General features: G+C 40.3%; 1 protein-coding gene across 2 annotated transcripts in view; it reads right to left on the minus strand.

Annotated features, from left to right (window-relative positions):
- Positions 1 to 4,045: 4,045 nt before the first annotated feature.
- The window catches only part of LOC309561901 (putative oxidoreductase ZK1290.5), a 224,278-nt gene continuing 201,725 nt past the window's right edge, over positions 4,046 to 26,598 (minus strand). For both annotated transcript variants that reach the window (XM_082265963.1, XM_082265964.1), the window contains one exon: positions 4,046 to 4,433. In XM_082265963.1, the coding sequence (XP_082122089.1) occupies positions 4,332 to 4,433 (102 nt within the window). In that variant the 3' untranslated portion in view covers positions 4,046 to 4,331. The remainder of the gene's footprint in view (positions 4,434 to 26,598) is intronic.

Genomic DNA, 26,598 nt, shown 5'->3' on the forward strand with positions numbered 1-26,598 from the left:
TTACACCTATGCAAATTGGATGCAGTGAGGAGGCTGTGTTCACACATCTCTGGGGCGGCCGCGGTCCGCACTGGAAAAGGATCCTGTGCATCTTTGGCTCCATTTCAGGTCCAAATTCAGGCAAAATTTCGGACCTGATTCACACCTGAATGATTCGCACTCGACCCCTTGCTGTGAGACGCAGCCACAGCTAGTGTGAACTGAACCCAGCCTAAAGTCCTCTGCTTTGGTCTATACCTGGCCATACACCAGTAGAATTTCATTCGAAAGTACCTTATGGACTATGACAACCCTGAAAAATGTTGTTTGACTGCCATGCCAATGTTCTGAATTCTAAATTTGGTTTTAAGATGCACATACGCATTCAAAGAAGTATGATCATTCCCAAACCGTATTCAGTTAGAATTTCATTTGAGAAAGGAATTTCCAGCCTTCTCCTTCAATTTTTCTCATCACTACGGTCAAAAATGTTGATCGTTTTGACCCCATTAACTATTAGAACACTAAGAGCTCCAAAACCATGTTAGAATAAAATTCTACTGGTGTATGGCCAGTGTAAGAGGATGTCTCTTGTTTGAAGATGCAGATATGACACATTTCAAAAATGACACACAACCATATGTCATAAAAGGCTATAAATAATGAAGTCTCAGCAGAAGACAATATGTAGACCTGATTGGCACTGAAATGCATGTACAATGAAAATTCAAACCAATATCCCATGATTATCATCACCACACTTCACCCAGCTGGCAATAGATGAAATGGAATAAGATGAATCTAGGATGATTTTTTTGTAGGGAAACAGGCACAATGTTTTGCTTTAGTGAAACAATTCTACAAAGTTACAAAATTCCACATTTCATAAGCCTGAGTTGAAAGGTTTTTATACACACAAGCATATCGATATACATATATATACTGTATTTATATATATATATACATACACACACAGTATATCCTTTCAGTGTACAAACACATAAATAGATAATCTTAGAAAACTTCTGGACAATCATATGATAAAAACAAATCAAAGGACAGTCTATAGATCGCAAAAAGGCTTGTGTAAATACATTTTCATAGCACATTAGATGTGTCTACCTGGAAAACTTTTTTTCTGGTTAAACCCAATGAACATATATCCTTCTTCAGCCAAACCAGTTTTATTTTCAGTATTTAAAGTATAACTAAAGGTTTTTTCTGTTAAAAAAAAAGTATAACTAAAGGCAAAAGTGTTTTTTTTTTTTGGATAAAGTGGAGAGGGATTGGAACACCTGTCTGTATTCCCATTTGGGAGATTCACCCTCTCTATTTTTTTCTGTCTACTGTTATCATCTGTGAAAGTGAAAAAAAAAAAAAAAAAAATCAAAATTTTGGGTTGTCCCCAGAACTGGAATAGAGGGGACATCATCCAATGGGGACACTAGTTCTGGTGGAATCCACTGATTCCTTCACTCTTGAGGATGTTTTTTCTCACTTCCTGTTCAGGCCATGGGACAGGAAATGAAGGGAATTCTCCCCAATAAGACATACATGACAAGAAAAAAATATGACAGGGGTTAAAACCCTCCCTTAGGCTTCATGTACACTGGCAGCTGCTAAACTTGAGTTTAGGAGCTTTTGGTGTTCTTTTGCGAAAAATCTGACAGGGATTAAAACCCTCCCTTGGGTTTCATGTACACTGGCAGCTGCTAAACTTGTGTTTAGGAGCTTTATGGTGTTTTTTTTGCCAAAGCTCCTAAACTCACCTCTATAAAAGTGTGCGTGTACACAAAGGCTTTTAGAAGAATTTAGGAGCTGCCACATTTAAGTGAGGTTCAACCTCCCTCTCCTAAAGGCAGATCAATTGCATTCAGGAAAGGAACGCTTTGACCACCGGCCACAGGAAAATGTAAATTGGGACAAAAACCAAAAACGCGGTTTGTGTTTTTGCCGCGTTCTGCGTTTTCACACGGCCGTGGTCAGGATAGGCTAGTGTACATGTAGCCCTACTCTGCCTAAAATAATAAAAAAAAAAAAAAAGTTGTGCCTCGAGTTCCGCTTTACAAATTGTCTGTTTTGCCACACACTAAACAGAACTGATCAAACTGAAATGCCATGTAGCAAATTGAACTTATAGGCTACATTTATAGGGATGCTAAAAGGGGACACATGACAAGTGTTTTCAACATCTGCCAAGCAACCCCAAACACCAAGTCTGATAAGGTATACAGAACCACACATTGGCATCTGTCAAGTGTAAAGAACACCAACCCAAACATCGCATGTAACAATCAATCCAGAGTAGGCCATTTGCTTCAATTCAGCAATGCTACCTGCGTGAAACCGCATAGGAGCTAGATGTTCTCCCGCATCCACTGTCTGTTTTAGGCCCCTTTCACACATGCTGTCCGTTTGTCCGTTTTTCATCCATCCGTGGACAGATGAAAAATGGACATCAATGTATCTCTATGTAAAAACGGATGACAACAGATGATCATCCGTTAACATCCGTTTTCATCCGCTTCCGACAATGCCCATTTTTTTTAACGGATGAATGCCCTGTTTTTCATCAATCAAAAAAAACGGATCGGACGAAAAAACGGATGACAACGGATGAAAAGGGGATGAAAACGGATGACAACAGATGAAAAACGGATAACAACTGATGAAAAACGGATGAAAAACTTATAACAACTGACGTAAAACGGATGACAACTGACGAAAAACGGAAGAAAAACGGATGAAAAACAGATGAAAAACGGATGAAAAATGGAAAGAAAACTGATACATTTGACGTGACTGAACTGATGAACTGAGCGGACCGTATGTGTGAAAAGGGCCTAAATGTGGCTAGATCTCAGGGGTTGCCTTGGGGTAATGCCATTAAATATATAAATTATTGTCATCAATATTGTATATACTGTATAATTTTATATCAGTGGGAAAAAAAACTCACAAACTTTAGGGAGGTATACTGTACATAACAGTTAAAAAGAAGAGGAAGCCATTCTTTGACCCCTGACCTCATGCACATTGCATTAAACTAAAGTACTAGTTTATGCCTAGTACTGGCTGCATTTTATAAGGAATACAATTTAAGGCTTGTTACGTCAGATATGCAGCATGATGACTAATTCCCTTTTAACCCATTTACTTTGTAATCTAAATGCACTTGCATTTTCATTTGTACACTTATAATAAGGCATGTCAGTGCAGTAATAGTTCCATGCCTTATACAACTGAAGACCTATGCAATATAAATATGTAGATATAAAACAAAATTTAGAAATACAGAACAGGGCATGGCTTTATAATAACATTTGGGTCATTTTGGGTCATTCCTTGTAGATTCAGATATTTTAAGGCAAAGAAAATGGTTTAAAACAATTCAAACAAATAAGTCAGATGGCAAACAGGAACAGGGAGCTTCACAACAGATAACCAGTATGACTTCAGTATGGCAATGCAAAGCCTAGTAATGATATCCAAAATCCTGTAACCAAGTCTAAGCAGATTTCAATAAACTTTAAAGCCTGTGAAAATGAAAACATGAAAACACATACTCTGATTGGGGAGACAATACATTTTTACCCATTTACTTACAAAATAAGCCTAAATGTCTAACACCAGTGGCAGGTGTGTCTATGTATAGTAGAGATGCCCAGCCCCCACTACACTGCCAAAAGTGCTAAGGGTAAGCCCCTTGAAGCTTTTGATTGCCCCCATTAGTAACTTTAGTGAAAACTACATGTAAATATGATCAGTAGACACAGACATAAAGGTAGCTGAAGTGATATGGAAGTCTCTATAACACCAGCCTTGGTACTGGTCCTTTAGTTTACCTAGTTGGCTCACTGAACAAAAAGAAGGTCCAAAAGTTGGGTCAAACTTGGCTTTTACAAGAAAGCGGAGATTACCATGCAATTTTAACTGCCTATATGTTTGGATCTATTGACTGTTTTGGGCATAAACTGAACTCTACTTATGTACGATGTGTTCAAATTCAGGATACATTCAAATTGAACTACCTAAGTTTGTAACAGGCATATTTTGTTCAGTTACCATCCACCACGTTACCAAGAAATCCCATAGAAATGTATTTAGTGCTAAGTAAATGTTTGAATTGCAATTAAAAAGATGAAGGCAACAGACGACACAAAACAAAAATAACACATTACAATTAAAGAATAGTGTTTTTCATTTGGGTCAAGAATAATTGCAGCTAATAACATTAGCCCTCTTGCTGGCATGTCTTTAGTCACTCTTGGATGACCCGTGTGATAGTGGTTATGATGTGCTTTCCACAACACAGCCTCCAGTGTTCTGCGAGTTGCGTCTGCATTCTGGATTTATCCTCTCCACAGTGGGTATGTCAGATGAATTAGCTTCCTGTTACTATGCAATGATGATAAATGTTCCATGTCATTCTGCTGCAGTTGAAAGTCAAACACCTGTCAGACACAGAACCAATAATTAGAATCGCAGGGATGTCAATGTGCTATAAGCTTTTACAGTAGCATATCCAGCTCCTACAAAGACAACTCTAAATACCAGCTAGTTTCTGTATGATAAAGCAATAAAGAATGACAGTGGTAATTCATACCAATCAATATATGGTTCATGAATGCACTTTTCTTCCATAACAGTTTGCCAAATGTTCTGTAGTTGTATAACTGAGTAAGTTCAAAGATGTCATCTATTTTGACTGCCTTATGATATGCCTTAGCTTTTTTTTATGGAACCATTAGGAAGTCAAAAATGTACTGTCTGCTTAAAGTCTAAGTGCAGTCAAAATCAAAATCAGTAGTAGGACTTTTCCTTTGTGTTATTTCCTTTGCTATTAGCGGTATTTTTTCTCCGTTCTCCCCCTCCAAGATAGCCTGACTATGCCTACCCTTTCTCCTCAGCTCCGCCATTCATAGAAGCCATACTAAAGTTTCTATAATCGGAACAGGATCCTAGAAATGGAGAATGGGCGCATGATTGATAGGTTTGCCCCTCCATTCATAGATCCCGTCCCATTCATAGAAGCTGTAGTTTGACATACCACACTCCCCGCTGACAACATTTGGCCCCTTTCACATGAGAGATCAGATTGGGTCCGGCTGTCCGTTTTTCAGCCGGACCCTCCATTCTCCTCTACGGAGCCCTGGATGTAAAAAGTCTAGTGTCCATTTACACTCTGCTACCTTTGGATCTGATCCAATCTGACAAAAAAAAAAAAATGGAAGGAGATCCATTCTCCTCTGGCTGGTTGGATTGAAACAGAGGGCAGTTGGGTGTAAATGGACAACTGATTTTTTTACATCCGGCTTCACCATAGAGCAGAGGGAGCTGTGTCTGTGTCTGCTCTATAAAAGCAAAGTGGACACAGACCTGTCATCCAGCCACTCTGCTCAGCTCAGGACCTGGCCAGTGTGAAAGGAGCCTTAGCCTGGGTTCACACTATTGCAAACACAAACAAAGCATGTGATTCAAACTGCATTACTGTGCAGATCACATGAGATATCTGTGTTATGCGAATTTTATGGCTGAACTTGCATTGCATTCGCATGAAAATGCTGCAGGAACCTTTTTTTTCCCGCATTGGAATTGGATTGCAAGGGCATTCACACCCATGCGATCCGATTCCTGTCCGAATTCACAGTTCGCAATGTGATCTGCGAACCGATCTGGAGGTGTCATTACCTTTGTATTGACACCCGCAGCGGTTCACAGAGGGCAGTGTGAACTGTCTGCGAGGGTGATGTGATGCGGGAACCAGCACTAGAATTGAGCTGCATCGCAATAGTGTGAACCCAGGCTTAATCTATTTGTATCACAGATGATTTTCCTTTTTTTTTTAGTGTTTAAACATGAAGTTTTATGTTTATCGTGGTAATGTGAGTCAATAAAGTAAAAAAAAGCCCCCCAACTAGCTTATTCTTAATAAATTAGTGGAATAATGATTCATTTCATCTCCAACATTTCCAAACATGAATCAGCAGAATCACAAAGTATCCAATTGTTCATCATGGACAGTAATTTCATTAATTTCACCCTTGCAAACCAATTGTTTGGCCTCATGCACACTGGACCTTTTTTCTGCCTATCCTGCTGCTGATAGGGGTGTTTGGAGTTTTTTTTCTCCTGCCTTTAAATGCCTCTGCATGCTAACCTATGTGTCCATGCACACATAGGCGTTTAGAGGCAGAAAAAACAATTGACAATTAAACAAGTGTAAACATGCCTATGCGATAGGTGCATTTAGTTCTTGAACATTAAAGTGGTTGTAAACTGCGGCTGTTTGAAAAAAAAAAAACCTGCAAGGCAATGGCATAATGTGCTAGTATGCATCGCATACTAGCACATTATGAAATACGGACCTTGTAAACGAAGCCCTACAGCGCTGTCACTGCTGAGAGGGCTGACATCTTCTTGCGGTCTTTCTTCTGGGTTCATGATGTGATTGGCCAGAGCAGTGATGACGTCACTCCTGCACATGCGCAGGAGCCCTCCGTTCCGGCACGAGGCTATGAATGTCCGGCAAGGTATGCCAGAGCTTCAGAGCACATGAATTGGTGACGTAACTGGCTGCATCTCCTAAATGGTGCACGTTTAGGAGATATTCATTTTGCCTACAGGTTAGCTTATTATAGGCTTACCTGTAAGTAAAAATGATCATGCAGGGTTTGCTATTACTTTAATAAATGTCAATGGACATGGAGATTATTATGGCCAATGAAATAAATTATTGCCCAAGCGCTTTGCGTGCCTAAACGCGTTACACAACTTTATGTTGTGTACTGTATGTGAAAGTGTCAAGCATGATTACTGCCATAACTCCTGCCAGGAGGAAAGGAGTTTAGGAGAGTTAGCAAAACCTCCAGTGTGCATGAGGCCTTAGGCCCCTTTCACACAGGTGGACCATTCAGATCCGCCTGTCCGTTTGTTTGGCGGATCTGAACGGTCCATGCATCTCTATGGGGGATCGGATGTCAGCAGAGACATGTCCGCTGACATCCGATCCGATCCGTCAAATCTGGACAGATGGAAATCCTATTTTCCATCCGTCCAGCGGATCAGATGGGATCGGATGAGAACAGACCGACGGTCCGTTCCCATCCGATTTCCCCCATAGAGATGCATGGGGAACTGACAGCTGTGTCTCTGCACACAGCGCGGAGACACAGCTGTCCTCCTGCTCAGCGGGGGATCGGCGGCTCGATCCCCCGCTGAGTAAAACGGAATCCGCTTGACGGACGGATAGTGTGAAAGGGGCCTTACTGTGGTTTACTATCAGATAATAAGACCAATAATTCAGATCAAAATACTTTATTGATCCCAAAAGGAAATTGACCAAAGTGAAGAGATGGAAATCCCCCAGATCTTGCCTCTCATAAGGGGTGCAAATATATGTAAAATAACGTACAACATTGCTCAAAGTAGAGATCTATTTTGGTCTCATACTAAGTTTTCTCCCACTGCTGACACTGTACTTTATGACACTGCGCTTCATAGCAAGCGTCAACTACTTGGGATTTATGACAAATCTATTTAGATTCACAAAAAATGTCAGAATACCAATGTGCTGTATTAGCCATAGAACAACGTCAAACAGAAATGTCACCTGCAAGGTTAACTCTGTCAGAAAATAGAACATAATCAAGGTCCAATTTCTCACATGTTGGGTTTTGTTTCAAACCAGACACTCTTGAAAACACACATACACTAAGAAGCACTGAATTAAAGAAACCAAACCCAATCAGTAAAATCTTATATAAGCTTCAACATATTAAGCCTATTACACACTAAAAGTTTTTTTTTTCGTTTAATCCAGCGGGCTATTAAGCCTAATACACACTAATCGTTTTTTTTTCTGCAATCCAGCGGGCTGAAAAAAAAAAACCAACAGCCCAGGCAGGAGCCGATGTAACACGTTAGTGCAGCGATCTCTCCCGCTGTTCCATCGGAACACGGAACACTCCGGTCATTGGGAGCCAATCGGCAGAATATTTCAATCATGCCTCTTGGAAAGGAGCCAGCTAAAGGGTTGGCTTCTGTCGGACCGGCTGCATTACATATGGGCCAAATATCGTCTGGTTTCTATTGAACCGACTGATGTCGTACGAAATTCGGCCCCTGTGTACTAGGCTTTATTGTAACTTTAAAAAGTATATTATTTTTGTACTAGCAATAAAACAGCGCTTCCACCTAAAATAGTAATAAATAGTATAATAAAGTGTTCATGTGCAAAAATTGTGTAACTGTAATAAAGTGCTAGAGTAGTATGATATATAAGTGCAATAGTGCTCTAAATAATCTACAAAAAATACATAAAGTGCAATAGTGCTCCAAAAAATGTCCATAAATATACAAAAGGTGCTTGAAAGTGAAAAAAAAGTACTGGAGTGCTTCAGTCGATCAGGCGGTGCGGGGTGTATCACTCCCCTCCTGTATCCCCACTCACCGAAAGCGATAGACCCTCAGCCAGCTTTTCAGTCTGAGGGTCAAAAAGCTTATGCATGGAAAGATGGGTCTTTGTCCCACCTGTAGGATCTTGTCACTCCATCACTTGGTGGCACCTTAAGTGGGTCTTTGTGGCTCAAGCTAAATAAAAAGCCAACATATTAAAGTCCATAAAACCAATTTAATGTGCGCTTAAAATATATTACTTACAAGAAAATGTAGAACAATTAGCTTGTAGAAAAAGAAAGTACAACTTCCAGGAACACCGTCCAGCGTGCGTTCCACGGAGTGCAGGAAGTAACGTTAATGATTTGATACGACCGGAAATAAGTCAACGTGTTTCGCCCCACCTACCAGGGTGTCATCAAAGGACATATTATTTTTAAATCTGCAGCATTTAATAAAATCATACCTGGTGGCCGAGGAGTAAAAGTCCATGTTCAGTCACTTCGTATTATAGGGTGACAAACCTGTGTTTCTTTCTCCCAGCTTTTCTACATTGTTAATCTGCTACATAGTCTCCTGGCAGATAGTACAAGTTGGCAATTTAACACATATTATGCAGGCATGAAAGCCTGCCCTGAGAAATGCCATGCAACCATAGCTGGAGTGCATGTATCTAGACAGGAAGTGGCTACAAAGTAGCTGTAGAGAATCAACAGCACTGAAACACAACAAAATATAAAAAAAGTAAAAACAAGAATTTTAATAAAATGATAAATGCAAGTGTGTTCCTGTTCAGGGATTATAGCTGGTGTGGGTGTAGAGCAGAGCCATTGAATGACCCAAAAGAAAGATGATGTTCCTAGATACAGGTATACAGTAAACCTGTGCTATGATCAAGGTATTTGTATGTTCTAAACAACCATTTTAAAGCTGAACTCTGGGGAAAAAGAAGAAAAAATACCATTGCAGTGGGGCTCCTTGAAAGGGTTAATGGGTATCAGAAAAACAGAACACTCACTCCTGCAGGTACTTCTCTTTCACTTGACCGGTCACCCAAAGCCTCTTCTCTTCCGTGCTCCGGCCAGCCGTTGCAGCTGTAATGTCATCAAGTACAATGTTGGACCAGTAGTCCTACATCATAAGTGAGGTCATTGAGAGCCCACCCACAACCCCAATTGTCAAAGAAGAGATAAGCACCGGCCGCCAGGGGAGCATGTAATAAGGTAAAATTGCTTTTTCCCGAAACCCTACATAAAAAAGGAGCCACTACCCCTTTCAGTGCATGGGAAGCCCCACTGCAAGGGTATTTTTTCCCTTTTCCCAGAGTTCAGCTTTAAAACAAACCCTTATTCTTCTCTGTATCTATTACAAGCACCTAGTTGCTGGAGGAATAACATGTTGGTATCAGAATAGAAAAGCACTGCACTTGCATATTTTTTAACAGTTGTGTGCAGTCTGGAGAAAAAAAAGGGAAGACTGTTTTAGTAAAAAATAGAACAAAAAATGCAAAGTAATCCAAGAAGTGCTGATTATGTGTTAAATGTATCTAATGTTGCCCAGGGAATGTAAAAAAATGTCTTCATATCTCTACAGTATTACTGTATCTTTAAAAATTAAACATGAATCCCTTGTGAACATCCCACAACGGGGTCGCAGCACAAAAAAAAAAAATCACTTAATTTTAAACCTGTGCACATTTTTAGACCTCATCTAAGAGAATATGTCCAAAATATAACCAAGTTGATAATCATTTTTTTTCTTAGTAAACCATAGCTGTCACCATGGGTTGAGGTATTTGTCCTTGGAAAACTCCCAATTTTCCAAAATAAGTAACTTTATTTAGCGTAGTTTATTTTATTATCTAAAAAAGTTTTGTTTCTCACCAACTAGTGGCTTTAGAAGTTGTTTTTTTATTGAAATATAAGCCAGGACATTAGCAAATAAAGATACATTTTGAAGTAGTGTTGAGTATTTGTTCTTCCGATCGCTCACAGCTTCCTTTTGATCCTAGCAGGGTAGAAAGGAAATCACAGCCTGTGTAAAAAATACTATGCAAACAGCAATAATGCAAAGTAACCTAAAAAAAAAAAACAATCAGAAATTAGGTTTTTTGAATCCACACCATCACTGGCATAGGAAATGAGATGAAATTTATCCAATAGTCCAATATGTTCCCACTTTTTAAAAAAAAATGTTTTAGCAGGAATTCCTGTTAAAACAAAAAGCACCCCCGTGCCCAGACTATTATTATTAATATACAGGATTTATATAGTGCCAACAGTTTGCGCAAAGCTTTACAACATGAGGGCAGACAGTACAGTTATATTACAATTCAATACAGGAGGAATCAGAGGGCCCTGCTCGTCAGAGCTTACAACTAATGAGTATGGACATTAAAGTCTTTTCAGATTGTTAACACACAGTAAACAAATATAACAAGCCATCCCTAACATATCTAGCTGTACTGGTTGTTAATTCTATAGATTAGAAGGCAGGCAGGCTACCAGGATCTGTTCTCCATAGAAAAAAACAGAAAATGAATTGTCTCTTATGTAAACTAAAAATGAATTTTTTCACAATGCCTACAGCTACAGAGGTAATTTAGGACTTGATTTAAATTGCTCTTGAAGTTTGTTCAAATCAAATATTTTAGTGTTTATAGTCTAGGCTCAAGTTCATTTTAAATGTGTCTATCCTTCAACTGACAATACATAAATGTGTTTATTAGGGAAGGCAAAGATAATGTACCTAGTGTAGTAACCAGATGTAGTAATCAGATTTCACCAATTAGCCAAGTTGATTACAGTGAACTGAAAGCTAACTAGTTCTATGGATTACTACACGTTGTACTTCACTGCTGTATTATTAGGTAAACCTCAAAAAAACTGAAAAGCAAAAAGGTCAATTTCAACAGTGCATATTAAAAACTTACTGAGGGTCCATGAACAGTAGGATCAGAAAAACTTGCCAGAACCTCAAGAAGAAAAAGTAATAGAAAAAATGTTCATAGTAGCTCGTATTGCACAAGAGTTTAGGAGAGTTTATGGACATTTACTTTTATAAGCATTTTTCCCAAAACGTTCCCCTTGACTCATTTTTCATTATAATGAATGTACACTGGAAAACGTGGAATGCACCTAAACACCACGTTTAGCATTTTTTCTTCCTAAGAACTCTTCTCAAAAACTTACTTGTGATGTTTTTTTTTTTCTGTCTCTAACTCTCCTCTTGAAAGATGCCTCTAAACACCTTAATGTGCATGGACACGTAGGATAACATGGAGTTGCTTCCACAAGCAGGAGGCAAAAAAACCCGCAAAACTCCTGTAGAAACAGCATTTTTTAAGCCCAGTGTGCATGGACCCTAAAAGTAATATGAATGGGTCATACTGGCAAATGTCCTTGTCATATGCTTTATTCTTTATGTGATTGACCTACGCTGTACATATTATGAAGACCAGCATACAAGGTAAGGTAGCAATCAACTTTGTAAAAGCTCAACATCCATAAGAGATCTGATAAGCTGAAAATGATTGGCTTAGAGTCTCTGGAAATCACTATTTTACCCAAATATTTATCTACTATTCAGTTCATGTGAAATGTTCTCACTATTAGCATCAGTGGGGCAATCTATTTCTAGCTTTTTTCTGTTGTCTTCTATCCCTGTTCACTCTTTAATAGCTAAGATTATGGTACAACTATGTCCAAATTTAATGATGCAACAAGCCTTTTATTGTTTGGAATGTCCAAAGGATCCTACATGACTGATATGGCATACGTAACTCCCTATATTTCATCCTTCCCTCTTGTACTAATAATAGATCTTCATGTATACACCCTTCATGTGGCTCTAAAATGCCATGGTCAGGACTCCTAGACTGTATGGTACACCCAGCATTACTTTATTATTAGCTGTAGTAATTTATGCAGTTGTAGGATTCCCTGAGATCTCATACTTTTTGTTTTCATAGGTCACAATATTGTTCTACAGTTGGCCTCTTTCCAGCTGTACACAGATTATTCTGGCATTCAGACAGGAAGTAGCGCTCTCGTCACTCTCCATGTCCCCTCCCTTCCCTCCTTCATTGTCTAGGCTTTCCTGAAACATTGTTTTTAGCGATGAGTTTGTTTGAGATAAGATTCTTCTTGTATGGTCATTTTTTCCATCATAACTACAGTTTTTGGTTTACATACTTGTTTTCCTGTCACATCTGCCCAAATGGCATATTTCTACAGCAGATCATAGCCTGTGACTCATTTCTGTTAAAAGTAATATACTGACATGTACTACATAAACGTGTGCATGACGTTCAAACCTTGTACTGTACAGTTGACCAAGAATCCTGATATAAATAGTAATGTTACAGCCATTTAAATGGGTTTCTAGAGCAGGTGCATGGTTAGCTTTTCCTTCCCAGCCCTGTAATCACCATAAAGCCTCTGTAAAGAACTGGCTGGCAGGATCGTGGACAGTGGTTCTCAACCTTATTGAGACCAGGGTCCTGTAACGTATCATGCTTCAACAGTAGAAGAAAAGGTTTATACTCACACAATAAAAGTACAAAATATGTGCTGGTTTTCATGTTACTGGTGGGGATGAAAGGTCTGGAGGAGGTTAGAGGACTAAGCAACAGACATGATGGTCCTATAGGGGATGAGTTCTCTGGAGGGAACTGGGGACAACTTTTGCAGAGGCAATATAGTAGACTGGAGAGCACTGAGAGGCCTAGGATTGCATTGCGGGTCACTTTTGGTGGCATTATAGGGTGTTGGAGGCTTTGAGGAAATCTAGGGGACACTATGGAGGACTGGGTGGCTCTGTAGGAGGTTGGCAGATGCTATGGGGGCTGAAGGTTCTTAGGGGGCCTAAAAGCACTGTGAGAAGTTGCAGGGAACTATGGGCCACTATGAAAGATTGGGTGGCACTACGGGAGCTGGAAAGCTCAGTGGGAGGTTAGGGAATCTGTAGAAAACTGGATGTCCCAGAGGAGGAAGGCCATGGCTTATGGCCCGGTAGTTGAGAACCACTGGATACGTTTCTCACCTTCATTTGGGCAAGGGGCTGCAGGGTTATTGACTGATATGGAGAAAACAAACTTGTTTTCTCAGAATCTTAGTAAGTCCTGTTTTGGGCCCTGTAGAGACTTTGTAGAGCTTTGGGTTTGGTATAAGCTGCCATATTCCTAGGTCTACTTCTTACCTAGTAGCCAGACCTTGCTAATAGTCTCAGCTGTGCACAGCCTCTTTATATATATAAGCTGATGTTAATCAGTTTAGTTAGTTTCTTTAGAGGGGCAGATGTTTTGTTTGTTTTATGCTATGGACTTGCTGTAAAAAGCCTTCCTGCAATAAAACTATGCTTGTTGGCTGCCTTACTGAATAAAAGTGCAGGACAAACCTTCTTGGACTTTCGCTGGATGTTCCTGTCTCATGCATTATTTTCCATTGCCAGTTGAGTCTGCCTCTACTACAGCTCACATCATTTTCAGCCAAACCAGCGGATGATACGATGTTTGCAGATAATCACATTGGAAGAAATACCATTAAAGGGCCAGTTAACGTCTAGTCCTTTTACATTGTTTTCTATCAAGTCTTGATGAAGAGGGTGTGTTTGGACCCCTAAAATGTGTTGGGTATTCTTGACTGTCTCTCTGACCCTTACTGGAATAGTCGTATCTGGAACTCTTAGTGGTGGTATGGCAATTCAATCCTCATTTTGGGACCCAATTGTCTGGGTATGGAGTATTGAGTGGGTTTCTTCTCAGACAAATTTCTGTTACATTAGTATAAAATATCACAACTCAAATTAACCTGTAATTGGTAACTGGTAGCAGGTATAAAACTCTTTTATGAAACCGGACCTAAAATATTTGTTAAAAACACTGAGGGGGTTTACAAACTGCCTTTCTTTTCGCACGCAATGAATTGTTCAATACTAGCTTTGCTTCTCAGGTAGAATATGCTCATGTAGTTTCTCTATGAAGAAAAGTACTTACACCTCTACTCACACCTTTGCCATTGTGAATGATCAAATATTGCAGATATCAAGTCTTGCTTTGCAAAATGTGTTGTGTTTAAAAACTCCCAAGCTCTTTACAACAAGGTGATCTGGTGCTGGCTTGCTGATCTTCTACTTATAGACAAGAAAAGATTCTGACACAATCACACAGATATTTGCATAAGTATGTCTGGAACTTCTGAATCCTATGGGTATCTTAAATCAAGAGCTTATCAAGATTTTTAGTTAGATAAGCAACTACAACCTGCCCTTTTCTCCTCACGTCTACAGTAAACACTTTTGATTTTTAAAATATTATTTTTATTTTACAGTATTTATATAGCACCAACAATTTGCACAGCACTTTACAACATAAGGGCAGACAGTACAGTTACAATACAATATAATACAGTAGGAATCAGAGGACCCTGCTTGTTAGAGCTTACAATCTAGGAGGGAGGGTCAAGTGATACAAAAGGTAATAGCTGTGGGGGATGTACTGATGGAGAAAATAAAAGTACAGTTGTTAGGTGGAGGTAGAATAAGCTACTCTGAAGAAAATGGTTTTTTAAGGATCGTCTAAAAGCAAGTAGGGGATAGTTGGACAGATTAGGGTAGAGAGTTCCATAGGATTGTAGAGGCTCGGAAAAAGTCCTTGAGGTGAGAATGGAAGGAGGTGACGAGGGAGCTAAAGAGCAGGAGGTCAGGGGAAGAACGAAGAGAATGATTAGGTTGGTATTTTGAGACAAGGTTAGTGATGTAGCTGGGGGCAGAGTTGTGGATGTAAGTTGTTAGTAGTATTTTGAATTTAATTCCTTGGGTGAGTGGAAGCCAGTGGAGGGTTTGACAGAGAGGAGTAGCAGACACAGAACGGTTGGTAAGGTGGATGAGTCTGGCAGCAGCATTCATGATGGACTGAAGGGGGAATAGCCAGTGAGAAAGGAGATGACCAGGGAGTGAATCAGGAGCTTTGTGGTGTCATTGGTTAGGAAGGGGCGTATTTTGGTGATGTTGCGTAGGTTAAGGCAGCAAGGTTTGGACAGCGAGTGGATGTGGGGCCAAAAGGGTAGTTCAGAGTCCAGGATTACACCCAGAACCTTGGCATGGGGGGGTGGGCTGATAGTAAAGCTATCAATCATGACAGAGAAATCAGGGGAAGAGGCACGTGGGGGAGGAAATATTATGGGCTCAGTTTTGGATAGGTTGAGTTTGAGGAAGTGGTGTGTCATCCAGGCTGATATATCTGTTAGTAAATTAGTGATACGTGAGGAGACAGAGAGAGTGAGCTGAGGGGCAGAGAGATAAATGTGGGTGTTGTCAGTGTAGAGGTGGTACTGGAACCAAATACATTTATCTTGGTATCATCAGACCAAAAGGACATGCTTCCAGTAATCCATGTCCTTAGTCTGCTTGTCTTCAGCAAACTGTGAATCATCTTTTAGAAGAGGCTTCCTTCTGGGACGACAGCCATGCAGACCAATTTGATGCAGTGTATTGTCTGAGCACTGACAGGCGGACCCCCCACCTCTTCAACCTCTCCAGCAATGCTGGCAGCACTCATACATCTATTTCCCAAAGACAAGCTCTGGATATGACGCTGAGCTTGTGCAGTCAACTTCTTTGGTCGACCATGGCAACGCCTGTTTTGAGTAAAACCAGTCCTGTTAAACCACTGTATGGTCTTGGCCACAGTGCTGAAGCTCAGTTTTAGGGTCTTGGCAATCTTCTTATAGCCTAAGCCTAGAGCAACAACTCTTTTTTTCAGATCCACAGAGAGTTCTTTACCATGAGGTGCCATGTTGAACTTCCAGTGACCAGTATGAGAGAGTGAGAGCGATAACACCAAATTTAACACACCTGCTCCTGATTCACACATGATAACGTGGGAGGGAAAACGGGTAATTGGGCTCAATTTGTACATTTTGGCCTCACGCACACGGGGCATTAGAAAAAATCTCCTTCAAAGCTAGTTCTGACGCCGGGAAAAAGCAGCTGTAAAAACGTGCTTTCAGTAGCTTTTTCCATTTGCGTTATTGCACGTTTTGCCACGTCGCTTTTAGCAGCGTTTTTTCTGCCTCCATTCAAAATCAATGGTTCCCTATGGGGTCGTATCAGGATGAGACGTTGTCTGTGACATAAGGGGGCGGGGCCTCCTGTGACATCATTAAGAGGCCATGCCCCTAAAGGCTATATAATAAGCTGCAGAGACCAGAGACCGGCATAATCACCAGAGACATGGTCTGAGGAGGACCGGAGAAAGAAGAAGAGCCAAGGGCAAAAGAGCAGAAGAGCGGACAGCAAAAGAGAAGAAGAGGGGACAAAAAAAAAGAGCAGAAGAGCGGAGGGGGAGAAGAGCAGAGTGGAGAAGATCGGAGTGGAGAAGACCGGATGAAGATTTTTAATATACTTTCCATGTGGCCTGGTGTGGTCCGGGGGGGTGGGGCCGCTCGCTCGTCCCCTCCCCTTTCCTGGCCTGCCGGGCTGCATGCTCGGATAAGGGTCTGGTATGGATTTTGGGGGGGACCCCCCACGCCGTTTTTTCCCATTTTGGCGTGGAGTTCCCTCTCAAGATTCTCACAGCGCAAGTCGGATCATCTTGATCCGACTTGCGGTATGCCTTCCATTCAAATCAATAGGCTCCCATAGGGAACCATTGATTTTGAGTAGAAGAAAAAACTTATAACGTGGCTTAACGCACGTTAAGCAACGTCATAGCAACGTAATTCAGCCTTTAGCAGCGTCAGACATTTTTACAGCTGTAACGCTGGTCCTCAGAACGCGCAGGCCGTGCAGCTTAAAAACGCCTAGGCCACTTACAGCTCAAAAACGTCTGTGTGTGCATAGGGCCATAGAATAACATGGAGGGGTGTATTTAAGCTGCAAAAAAAGAATGCCTGACGCTGCTTACAGCGGCTGTAAAAACGCCCCGTGTGCATGGGGCCTTTCACTTAGGGGTGTACTCACTTTTGTTGCCAGCGGTTTCGATATTAATGGCTGTATGTTGAGTTATTTTGAGGGGACAGCATATTTACACTGTTATACAAGCTGTACACTCACTACTTTACATTGTAGCAAAGTGTCATTTCTTCGGTGTTGTCACATGAAATATAGAATAAAATATTTACAAAAATGTGAGGGGTGTACTCACTTTTGCGAAATACTGTACATAAAAAAATGTTTTGCCTTTCCTTTTTATTTTAAACTGAATGGGTTGTTTTACAAGGTGATCACTTACAATCATTTTAAGTCTTAATGCTTATTCCTCCACCTCTAGACTTTACGAATATTTGGAAGGGGGGTTAGGGGGCTCCACCACAAGGGCATTTCTTGTTTTATTCTCAGAGTTCAGCTTAAAGAACACAGCATTGTAAACATTGAAGTATAGAGAGTTTGGCAGTTTAGAAAACATTCATGGCTATTTTTCACATAGGAAGTGAATTTATCCTTTTATCATCATATTATGCACACAATGGTGATTTCATTATGTTGGTTCTGTAAAATACTTTGTGATAACAGGCCCAGAAAAGCAAACAGAAGCCTGTTTTATCAGCTGACTTCACACCTTTCAAAATAAAGGATTTCCCTTTAATGCTGTTCCTATTTCCCCCTGTAAATATGTTCCTATTGCACCTTGTGTATGTAAAAAATAAAGCGTGTACTGAGAGACAGGCAAACCAGGCCATGCAGAAATGTACTCAAACAGCCTGATTCAATAAAAAGTTTTAATACTTAAAGTGCAAGAGTCGTTTTTTTAAACTTAATGTATTCTCTGCATTAAGGTAACAAACCTTTTCAAAAGGTGCCCCGTCACCCGCCTTAAACACTCATCTGAGCCTAATCTTGATCCATCACTAAGCCCCTCTGTAGCGGCTCAAACCCCCTCAGTATAGTCCCAGGAGCCTCGGCAGCAGTGGGAGACATTGGCCTCTGCGGCTGTCAGTCAGTTCCTGTGAGGAGGAAGCACGGCCGGGCTGTGCTGTGTGTGTCTATGGATTCCCACTACCCAGCTCAGGACTGGAGAAAAGGAGGAGCCAAGATCGCCGGCAGGGTAAACCAAAGGAGGTTTGGGGCTGCTCTGTGCAAAACCATTACACAGAGCAGGTAAGTATAGCATGTTTATTATTTTCAGAAAAAAATTGCTTTACCGCCACTTTAATGGCTTAGTACACACACAGTGACCAGTCCAGGTTTATCCCATTTATTAGTAGAAGAAACATACATGCTAATGTAAAACATAACTCTAATAACTCCTAAAGCAGAATATAACACTACTATTCTTTTGTAGCCAAAGATAGCACTGTCCTATCCTGTATTTAGTACTGCAGTTACAGTCAGGTCCATAAATATTGGGACATCTACAGAATTCTAAACTTTTTGGCTCTATACACCACCACAATGGATTTGAAATGAAACAAAAACAAGATGTCCTTTAACTGCAGATTTTCAGCTTTAATTTGAGGGTATTTACATCCAAATCAGGTGAAAGGTTTAGGAATTACAACAGTTTGTTATGTGCCTCCCACTTTTTAAGGGATCAAAAGTCTCTCGTTCCCATCTCAAAATGTTGGGCGGTATGTCTTTAAATTTATTTTTGATGATAACTGTAAACAGGACAAATGGAGAAAATTAATCTCACTAACAGAGGCAGAAACAACAATAAAAACTGACAGGTGTTCCAATCCCGGAGCCGGGGCCCGATACAGCAGGTACTGCCCTATCAGCGGCCCTGCCTCTCTACTCTGTCCAAAACTAAAAAAAGTTTTGCCTTTAGTTGCACTTTCAGGAAAGGCAGACAGAAGTACTGTATGTTTATCTACAGATGATACTTGGGATTATGGCAACAATTACTGTACAAAAGACCAAGGCGCACAGTAGTGCCCTGGAGCGTACGTGTTTTAGGGTAAAACTATAGCAAGTTCAATGTTAAAGCTTTAGAAATTCTTTGCAAAACCATCACTGCTGATTGGTTACTCGGGACTGCAGAGTCAGGTCACAATACGTAACACTCTGGTAAATGAGAGGCATCCTGATTTGCACACATTATGCGGTTAATTGACTAAAGGCAAATAGGCTGTGCACTTTGTAAAGTGCAGTTGCACTCTGTAGGAGCAGTTGCTCTAGAAGCCCTGCTGACTTCCATCATTCAATCATGTGCAAGCAAAAATGCAGTTTTTTTGGTTGCTTGATAAACCTCCCTAATTGTTAAACTAAATATCCATGTATGCAGGGAAGGCATCTTGGTGTGTAACCATTGTAATTTTTAAAACAATCCATAAAAAAAAAAAAAATTAATTTGCTCAAACATATTACCTGGTCTTCCATCCACTATGAAGCAACTGCCAGGCATATGCTCCAGCTTTTTCTGTGAGTTTTTCATGTTCCTCTGGCTGTTCTAGGTGTACCCCTGGGGTGTCTGCCCAGCTGGAGTCATGCATGATGTCAATTTTATATCAAAGTAGATTGCTTTAGGCTACATTCACACCTGAGCGTAGCGTTTTCATGGGTTTTTACCGCGATTTTTATCACAATTTTGACCACGTTTTTACCGCATTTTACAGGCGTTTTTACAGGCGTTTTTGTGCAGGCGTTTTTAGAATAAATAGAGACCAATGGAAAACGCCTGTAATCTGCCCAAAAAGAAGCTCAAGTACTTTTTTGAGCGTTGGGCATTTTGCTCACAGCGTCAAAACGCTCAGATGTGAACAGGGGCCATTGAAATGAATAGGATTTGTCTTGTTGGGCGTTTTGAGAGCTGATCTTAGAGCAGAAAGACTCCCCCAAAATGCCCCAAAACGCGTACATGTGAACGGAGCCTTAAGTACATGTTCAGGTTTTAGCAAAATTTGTTCCAGCCCCCTCCCTAGTCCCATTTATATACACCTCTGCCCCCACTCCTCCCCTAAGTTCATACTTACTTCTTCTGATGGCTGTGGCCTCCCTTTCTGACTGCAGCCTGGCTGGTAAAAACCAAAATTCCATAAGTTATCAAAAATAAAAAACTGAACACCTATCAAAGAATATGCCAAAATGTGACTGCCTAGAGAAGGTCCTCCATCAAAATTCTGTAAAGGACTGGGAAAGTCAGAGAAGCAACCAATGGGTAAATGGTCATTTAGAAGAAGCCAATTCACAGCTGAGATAGGAGAAACTATCCACAAGACAACTGCTGTATAACGCATATGAAAGACATGGCTAACATGGAGAAATGGTTTCTGATCTGCTGAGACCAAAACGAATGACCTTGGTGCCAAAAGCCTACACTCCAAACACCCTCCTCATTATGAATCATATTAGAGAATACTTTCATCTGCAGAGACTGGGAAGAAGTTCACGAGTAAGGCAAGATGGATGTAGTCAGACAAAGCATTTCTGGAGGAACAAGTCTTCAAGAAATCTGACATAGAGAAAATGTTCAACTTCCAACCAAAACAATGATCCAAAATACACAACCAACACTAGACTGGAGAGGTTTATGACCAAGAACCTGGATGTATTATACTGATCTTTTTTTAAGACCCTGGTTTCAGTTTAGTTAAGAATCTGTTATAGTCACCAACAACGACCATCTTAGCTTAAAAAAATGCACAATTTTGCCAAGAAGAATGGGCAAAAACAGCAGAATTCATTTTGCAAACAGTTAAATACTACAGAATAAATGCTACACTGCTACATTGTCACAACCCATTGCTACAGTAATATTCACCAAGATAAATTAACGTTATCGAAATGATTACAAACAGGAACCGCAAGCTAAAAAGGAAATATAAAGTGAATATAATCAGTAAAATGTATCTTATGTAGCTTTTTGCAGCTGACATGATGGACATTAATGGCAAAGTCCACAGACAGAAAACACAACAAAGGACATGGGAAATTTCAGTAGAACTTTAATTTTGGACTTTACATTCTTTAGGGTAATTTGGCCTGTCCTTTTATGCTCATGACTTGGGCTCTCTACAAAGAGAATTGTAAAATTTTAACAGAAGAATCCTGATATCTTGGCATGTACTTGGCAGCCTGCTATGGCTGCCAAGGGTATTTCCAAACACTGAAAACATAACTGGAAACCTAATAATGAAGGGAGAAAACATAATTCCTGTAACTGCTTCGGCTAGCCATTACTACAAGTCACGACAGTGGGTTCAAGAGGCTGAAAACAACCAACAATTCCTCAAAAGAGGATACCGAAAAGAGGTATGAAACAATATAATTTTCAGCAATAGGATTGGCTTTTCCTTTCTCCGGTTGTTATAAACTCCAGTATACTATGCACTTGTTATAACAACTTACACTGACTGCAGACCTTCAGTGATTCCATTTCCTCCTAGGAGAATAATGATGTTCTGATCTGGGTCACCTATTGCTAGTTTACATATCGTTGGCCTCCTGCCTTTTCTGGGCCCCATTGGTGTTGTGTAACCTTGCTATTTCTCTACCATTCGCACCCCAAGGAATTCTTTGTGTATACTGGAAATATTTCATGTATCTATTAAAACATTTCTTGTGCAATATTAAACTGTTATCCTCTGGTTACAAATACACATGTAATTTTGACAAGCATAGAGTTGGATGTACAGTGAGTCTAACTATTTGAGTACTAACCTGTATATACCCCTTTATTACCATTTTCAGTTTTTAGTGTTGTGAATTTGAATGTCAAATATTTGGTCATGCAATGGTATACCCAAATGAGCAGTAAACACAGCATATATAAAACGGGGGTGAAAAAAAAAAACAACACCTACCCACCAGTTTTCTACAATAGAAAGTAGAGCTGTGTGATTCTGAATAAAATGATAATCACAATTTTTTTGCTTAAATGCTTAAAATAAAGATAACGATTCTCGGCGTAACATCATCTTTCACATTATACAGAAAAATTGGGCTAACTTTACTGTTTAGTTTTTTTTTATTAATTGAAGTGTATTTTTTCACAAAAAATTCAATTTGAAAGACTGCTGCGCAAATACAGTGTGACCTAAAATATTGAAATAGCCACCATTTTATTCTCTAGGGTCTCTGCTAAAAAAATATATATATATATATATTATATATATATATATATTGTTACAGACCGAAGTTCAACCCTTTGATCTAAAAGAATGAAATGATACAATGTTTCTCTTTATCTCTAAATGCTGAGCAATGTTGTGATAAACTGTGCCAGCTATTTTTTTAATTTTATATTTTTTTTTTACTTAGACAGCTCTGAGCAGAGAATGGCTCTGCACTGTTACATGAATCGTGGAAATGCCGGATAAAGATTGTGAGTGGGGTTGAATTGAGATCACGATTTTTTAATGATTACACGTGAAGCTCTAATAGAAAGGTTCATAAATGATGATCAAAATGATATGCAATCAAAATATAACTATATAAGGGCTTTCAATACCTGTCCATCAATGGCCTTGGACTTTCTACAGCCATGGAGAGGACCTCACTAAAGCCCCATACACACGCAACGATTATTGGCCGACCGATCGTCCGACTTTTGTCCAAGTTGTGTTTTGTTGGTTGGAATGTACCTAGACTGTACACGAATTTTCTCGGCCAACAAAAATCTACTTCAGCAGTGATGTCATGTGTTGGTTTTTTTTCTTTGTGTTTTTTCTTCACTGAGCATGCCCAGACTTGCTGATCAGATTTTTGTCTGCCGAAATCTGTACTGACTGACGGAAAATCAGCCGTTGTGTTGTTGGCCAACAAAAATTTTATAGCCTGCACACCAGATTTTATTTGGCCGAAAAGTCGGAGTCGGTTGTTGAAAGCATCATACTAACAAGCCGATAAACGGCCGATCGGACGTTGGCCGAAAATTCACGGCCAACTATCGATGCGTGTGTACGGGGCATAAGAGTCAGGCTTATCACTACGTTAAGTTTGTAACTCGCCAACTTGCAAACAGAATAACAGATTTCTACCACCAATTTCCTTCCAAGGGCCTCTTGTGGGAAAAGAATGCTTTAAAATGGAGGGTCACAAACTCTGCTTAAGTCTTGTTCCAAATTTCCCTCGCTCTGTGCTCTCTTTCCTTACCCTCTGAGGACCCACTTTTCTGCAGTTATCTGTATTACCTACAGAAAAGCCCTCTGTATGGTGAGAAAGGAGTGATGAAAAATTCACACCATTGGAAAGTTAAAACTGAATACAAATTCTTTACTAGAGGCAAAATAATTCTTCTGTTACAGAAGCACAATATCACTTCAATCTGATGGTACATAGGCCAAACACACAACAGAGTTTTTGTCATTGGCAAGTGCATTTATTCCAAGACAACAAAACCCACTCTGGCTACCAGACACTTCTTTGAAGGCGATATGGTCCCTCCAGAATGGGAAACGCGGCACAAAAGTCTTCACTTCAGTTTCCTTTTAGGAGCCTCCTCAAAGTAATCACAAAATGCCTAGTACTTCTCACACCATTGCTACTCAGCCTCTACTACTCTACTCTACCCCCCCGCCATCATTTTCTCCCACAGATGAGGCCCCCTCTCAACTGGGGACTCCTCCATTATTCAAGCAGGCCAAGTAGAGAGCTTCTTAAGACATAAAATCTACACCCCTTAAATACTCTCCTAAAAATGGACAGATGTGTGTATTCGTTTCTGTAACATACTCTTCCAAATTATTATTAATATATTAATTATGCAGTGCCAGCAGTTGGTACAGTGCAGTTAGGCAAAGGGTTCAAGCTTTCCCCATTTTCTGTGGCATAGATTCAAAAATAAGCATTTTAATAATAAGGGACTTCCTAAGCAGGTAATTTAAGATGATCGATTTATCCATTTTGCAGCAATTGTCTTTCTTTTAAAGAAAGGCAGTTCTTTTATAAGTACAGTTTAATATCTGTCTCTTATTTCTTGTCTGAGGACACCAAAAGGGCACATTTTATTTCTAATAGATACAAATAATACAACAGAAAAGGAAAAGTAAAGTTGTAATCGGGGCACAAAGCCCCGTTATAAGCCAGAGAAATCTACTGCTAGTGCAAAATTAGAAATGATGTGTACAATTTCTGTTCCTGCTTTCATGTGTGTGACTTGTGTAGGAGAGGCATGGCATAAAATAAAGAGCTATGTAAATCTGTGGCTAGCTCCTGCTGAGATACATATTGAAGAGCATAGCGCTTCTTCCCAATTATCTTGATACATAAAAGAAAGCTAAGTAAAAAAATTATGTCAAGCTTTATATTGTGAATATACAGTATAAATAGATCTATGTACTATATTATGGTATATGTATATTTTTAGATACTGTGTGTGTATGTATGTACTGTACGTGTGTGTGTATATACACACACACACACACACTATGTCACTTTTGCACTTTAAGGGCTCTTTCACACGGCCGCTCCGATTTTTTATTCCGCTGCGGCACTTTTTTTTTTTTTTTCACTTGGGTAAAGAAAAAACCTTCACTGTCCTGGTGGGTCTGCTAGTACCAAAGGGAAATTCCTTTTCATTTGCCTCTGCCGGAAAAACCTCAAGTCTTAAGGTTTCCCGAACCGCACAACTAGTGCGTCCACCAATGCTTCTTCCTGATTTATGGCTTACTCCTAACTAGACAGAAAAAAACTGATTTGCTAGAGCAGGAAGTGAGAGGATATACCCTCTGGGACTGCCCCTAGGGTGTGGCCAGAACGTTTTCTTTCCTGTCTAGTCCTACTCCTGTAGAGGGCAGCATAACCCGAGTGTGTTGAATCAACGAGGACTACGTCTGTCAATGAGCGACAGAGAAATTTGGTGTTATCGCTCTCACTCTCTGATACTGGTCACTAGAAGTTCAACATGGCACCTCATGGCAAAGAACTCTCTGAGGATCTGAAAAAAAATAATTGTTGTTCTAAATAAAGATGGCATAGGCTTTAAGAAGATTGCCAAGACCCTGAAACTGAGCTGCAGCCCGGTGGCCAAGACCATACAGCGGTTTAACAGGACAGGTTCCACTCAGAACAGGCCTCGCCATAGTCGACCAAAGAAGTTGAGTGCACATGCTCAGCGTCATATCCAGAGGTTGTCTTTGGGAAATAGACGTGTGAGTGCTGCCAGCCTTGCTGCAGAGGTTGAAGGGGTTGGGGGGTCAGCCTGTCAGTGCTCAGACCATACAAAGCACACTGCATCAAACTGGTCTGCATGGCTGTCATCCCAGAAGGAAGCCTTTTTGCTGAAGACAAGCAGACTAAGGACATGGATTACTGGAACCATGTCCTGTGGTCTGATGAGACCAAGATAAACGTATTTGGTTCAGATGGTGTCAAGTGTGTGTGGCGGCAACCAGGTGAGGAATACAAAGACAAGTGTGTCTTGCCTACAGTCAAGCATGGTGGTGGGAGTGTCATGGTCTGGGGTTGCATGAATGCTACTGGCACTGGGGAGCTACAGTTCACTGAAGGAACCATGAATGCCAACATATACTGTGACATACTGAAGCAGAGCGTGATCCCCTGCCTTAGGAGACTGGGCCGCAGGGCAGTATTCCAACATGATAACGACCCCAAACACACCTCCAAGACGACCACTGCCTTGCTAAAGAAGCTGAGGGTAAAGGTGATGGACTGGCCAAGCATGTCTTCAGACCTAAACCCTATTGAGCATCTGTGGGGCATCCTCAAATGGAAGGTGGAGGAGCACAAAGTGTCTAACATCCACCAGCTCCGGGATGTTGTCATAGAGGAGTGGAAGAGGACTCCAGTGGCAACCTGTGAAGCTCTGGTGAACTCCATGCCCAAGAGGGTTAAGGCAGTGCTGGAAAATAATGGTGGTCATACAAAATATTGACACTTTGGGCCCATTTTGGACATTTTAACTTAGGGGGGTAATAACTTTTGTTGCAAGCGGCTTAGAAATTAATGGCTGTGTGTTGAGTTATTTTGAGGGGACAGCAAATTTACACTGCTATACAAACTGTACACTCACTACTTTACATTGTAGCAAAGTGTCATTTCTTCAATGTTACATGAAAAGATATAATAAAATATTTACAAAAATGTGTGGGGTGCACTCACTTTTGTGAGATACTGTATAAATTCACACACACACACACACACACACACACACACACACACACACACACACACACACACACACACACACACACTACTGGTTAGGCAGGTATGCAACAATGCTGTAAATTAGGAATACTTTCAGAAATTGAAGTGTTAATAATTTTTTTTTTTTTAGCAATTAACAAAATTGAAAGTCAGTGAACAAAAGAGTAATCCAAACCA

The sequence above is a fragment of the Pelophylax lessonae genome (assembly GCF_965119305.1).
Source record: "Pelophylax lessonae genome assembly, chromosome: 8".
Taxonomy (NCBI): Eukaryota; Metazoa; Chordata; class Amphibia; order Anura; family Ranidae; genus Pelophylax; species Pelophylax lessonae.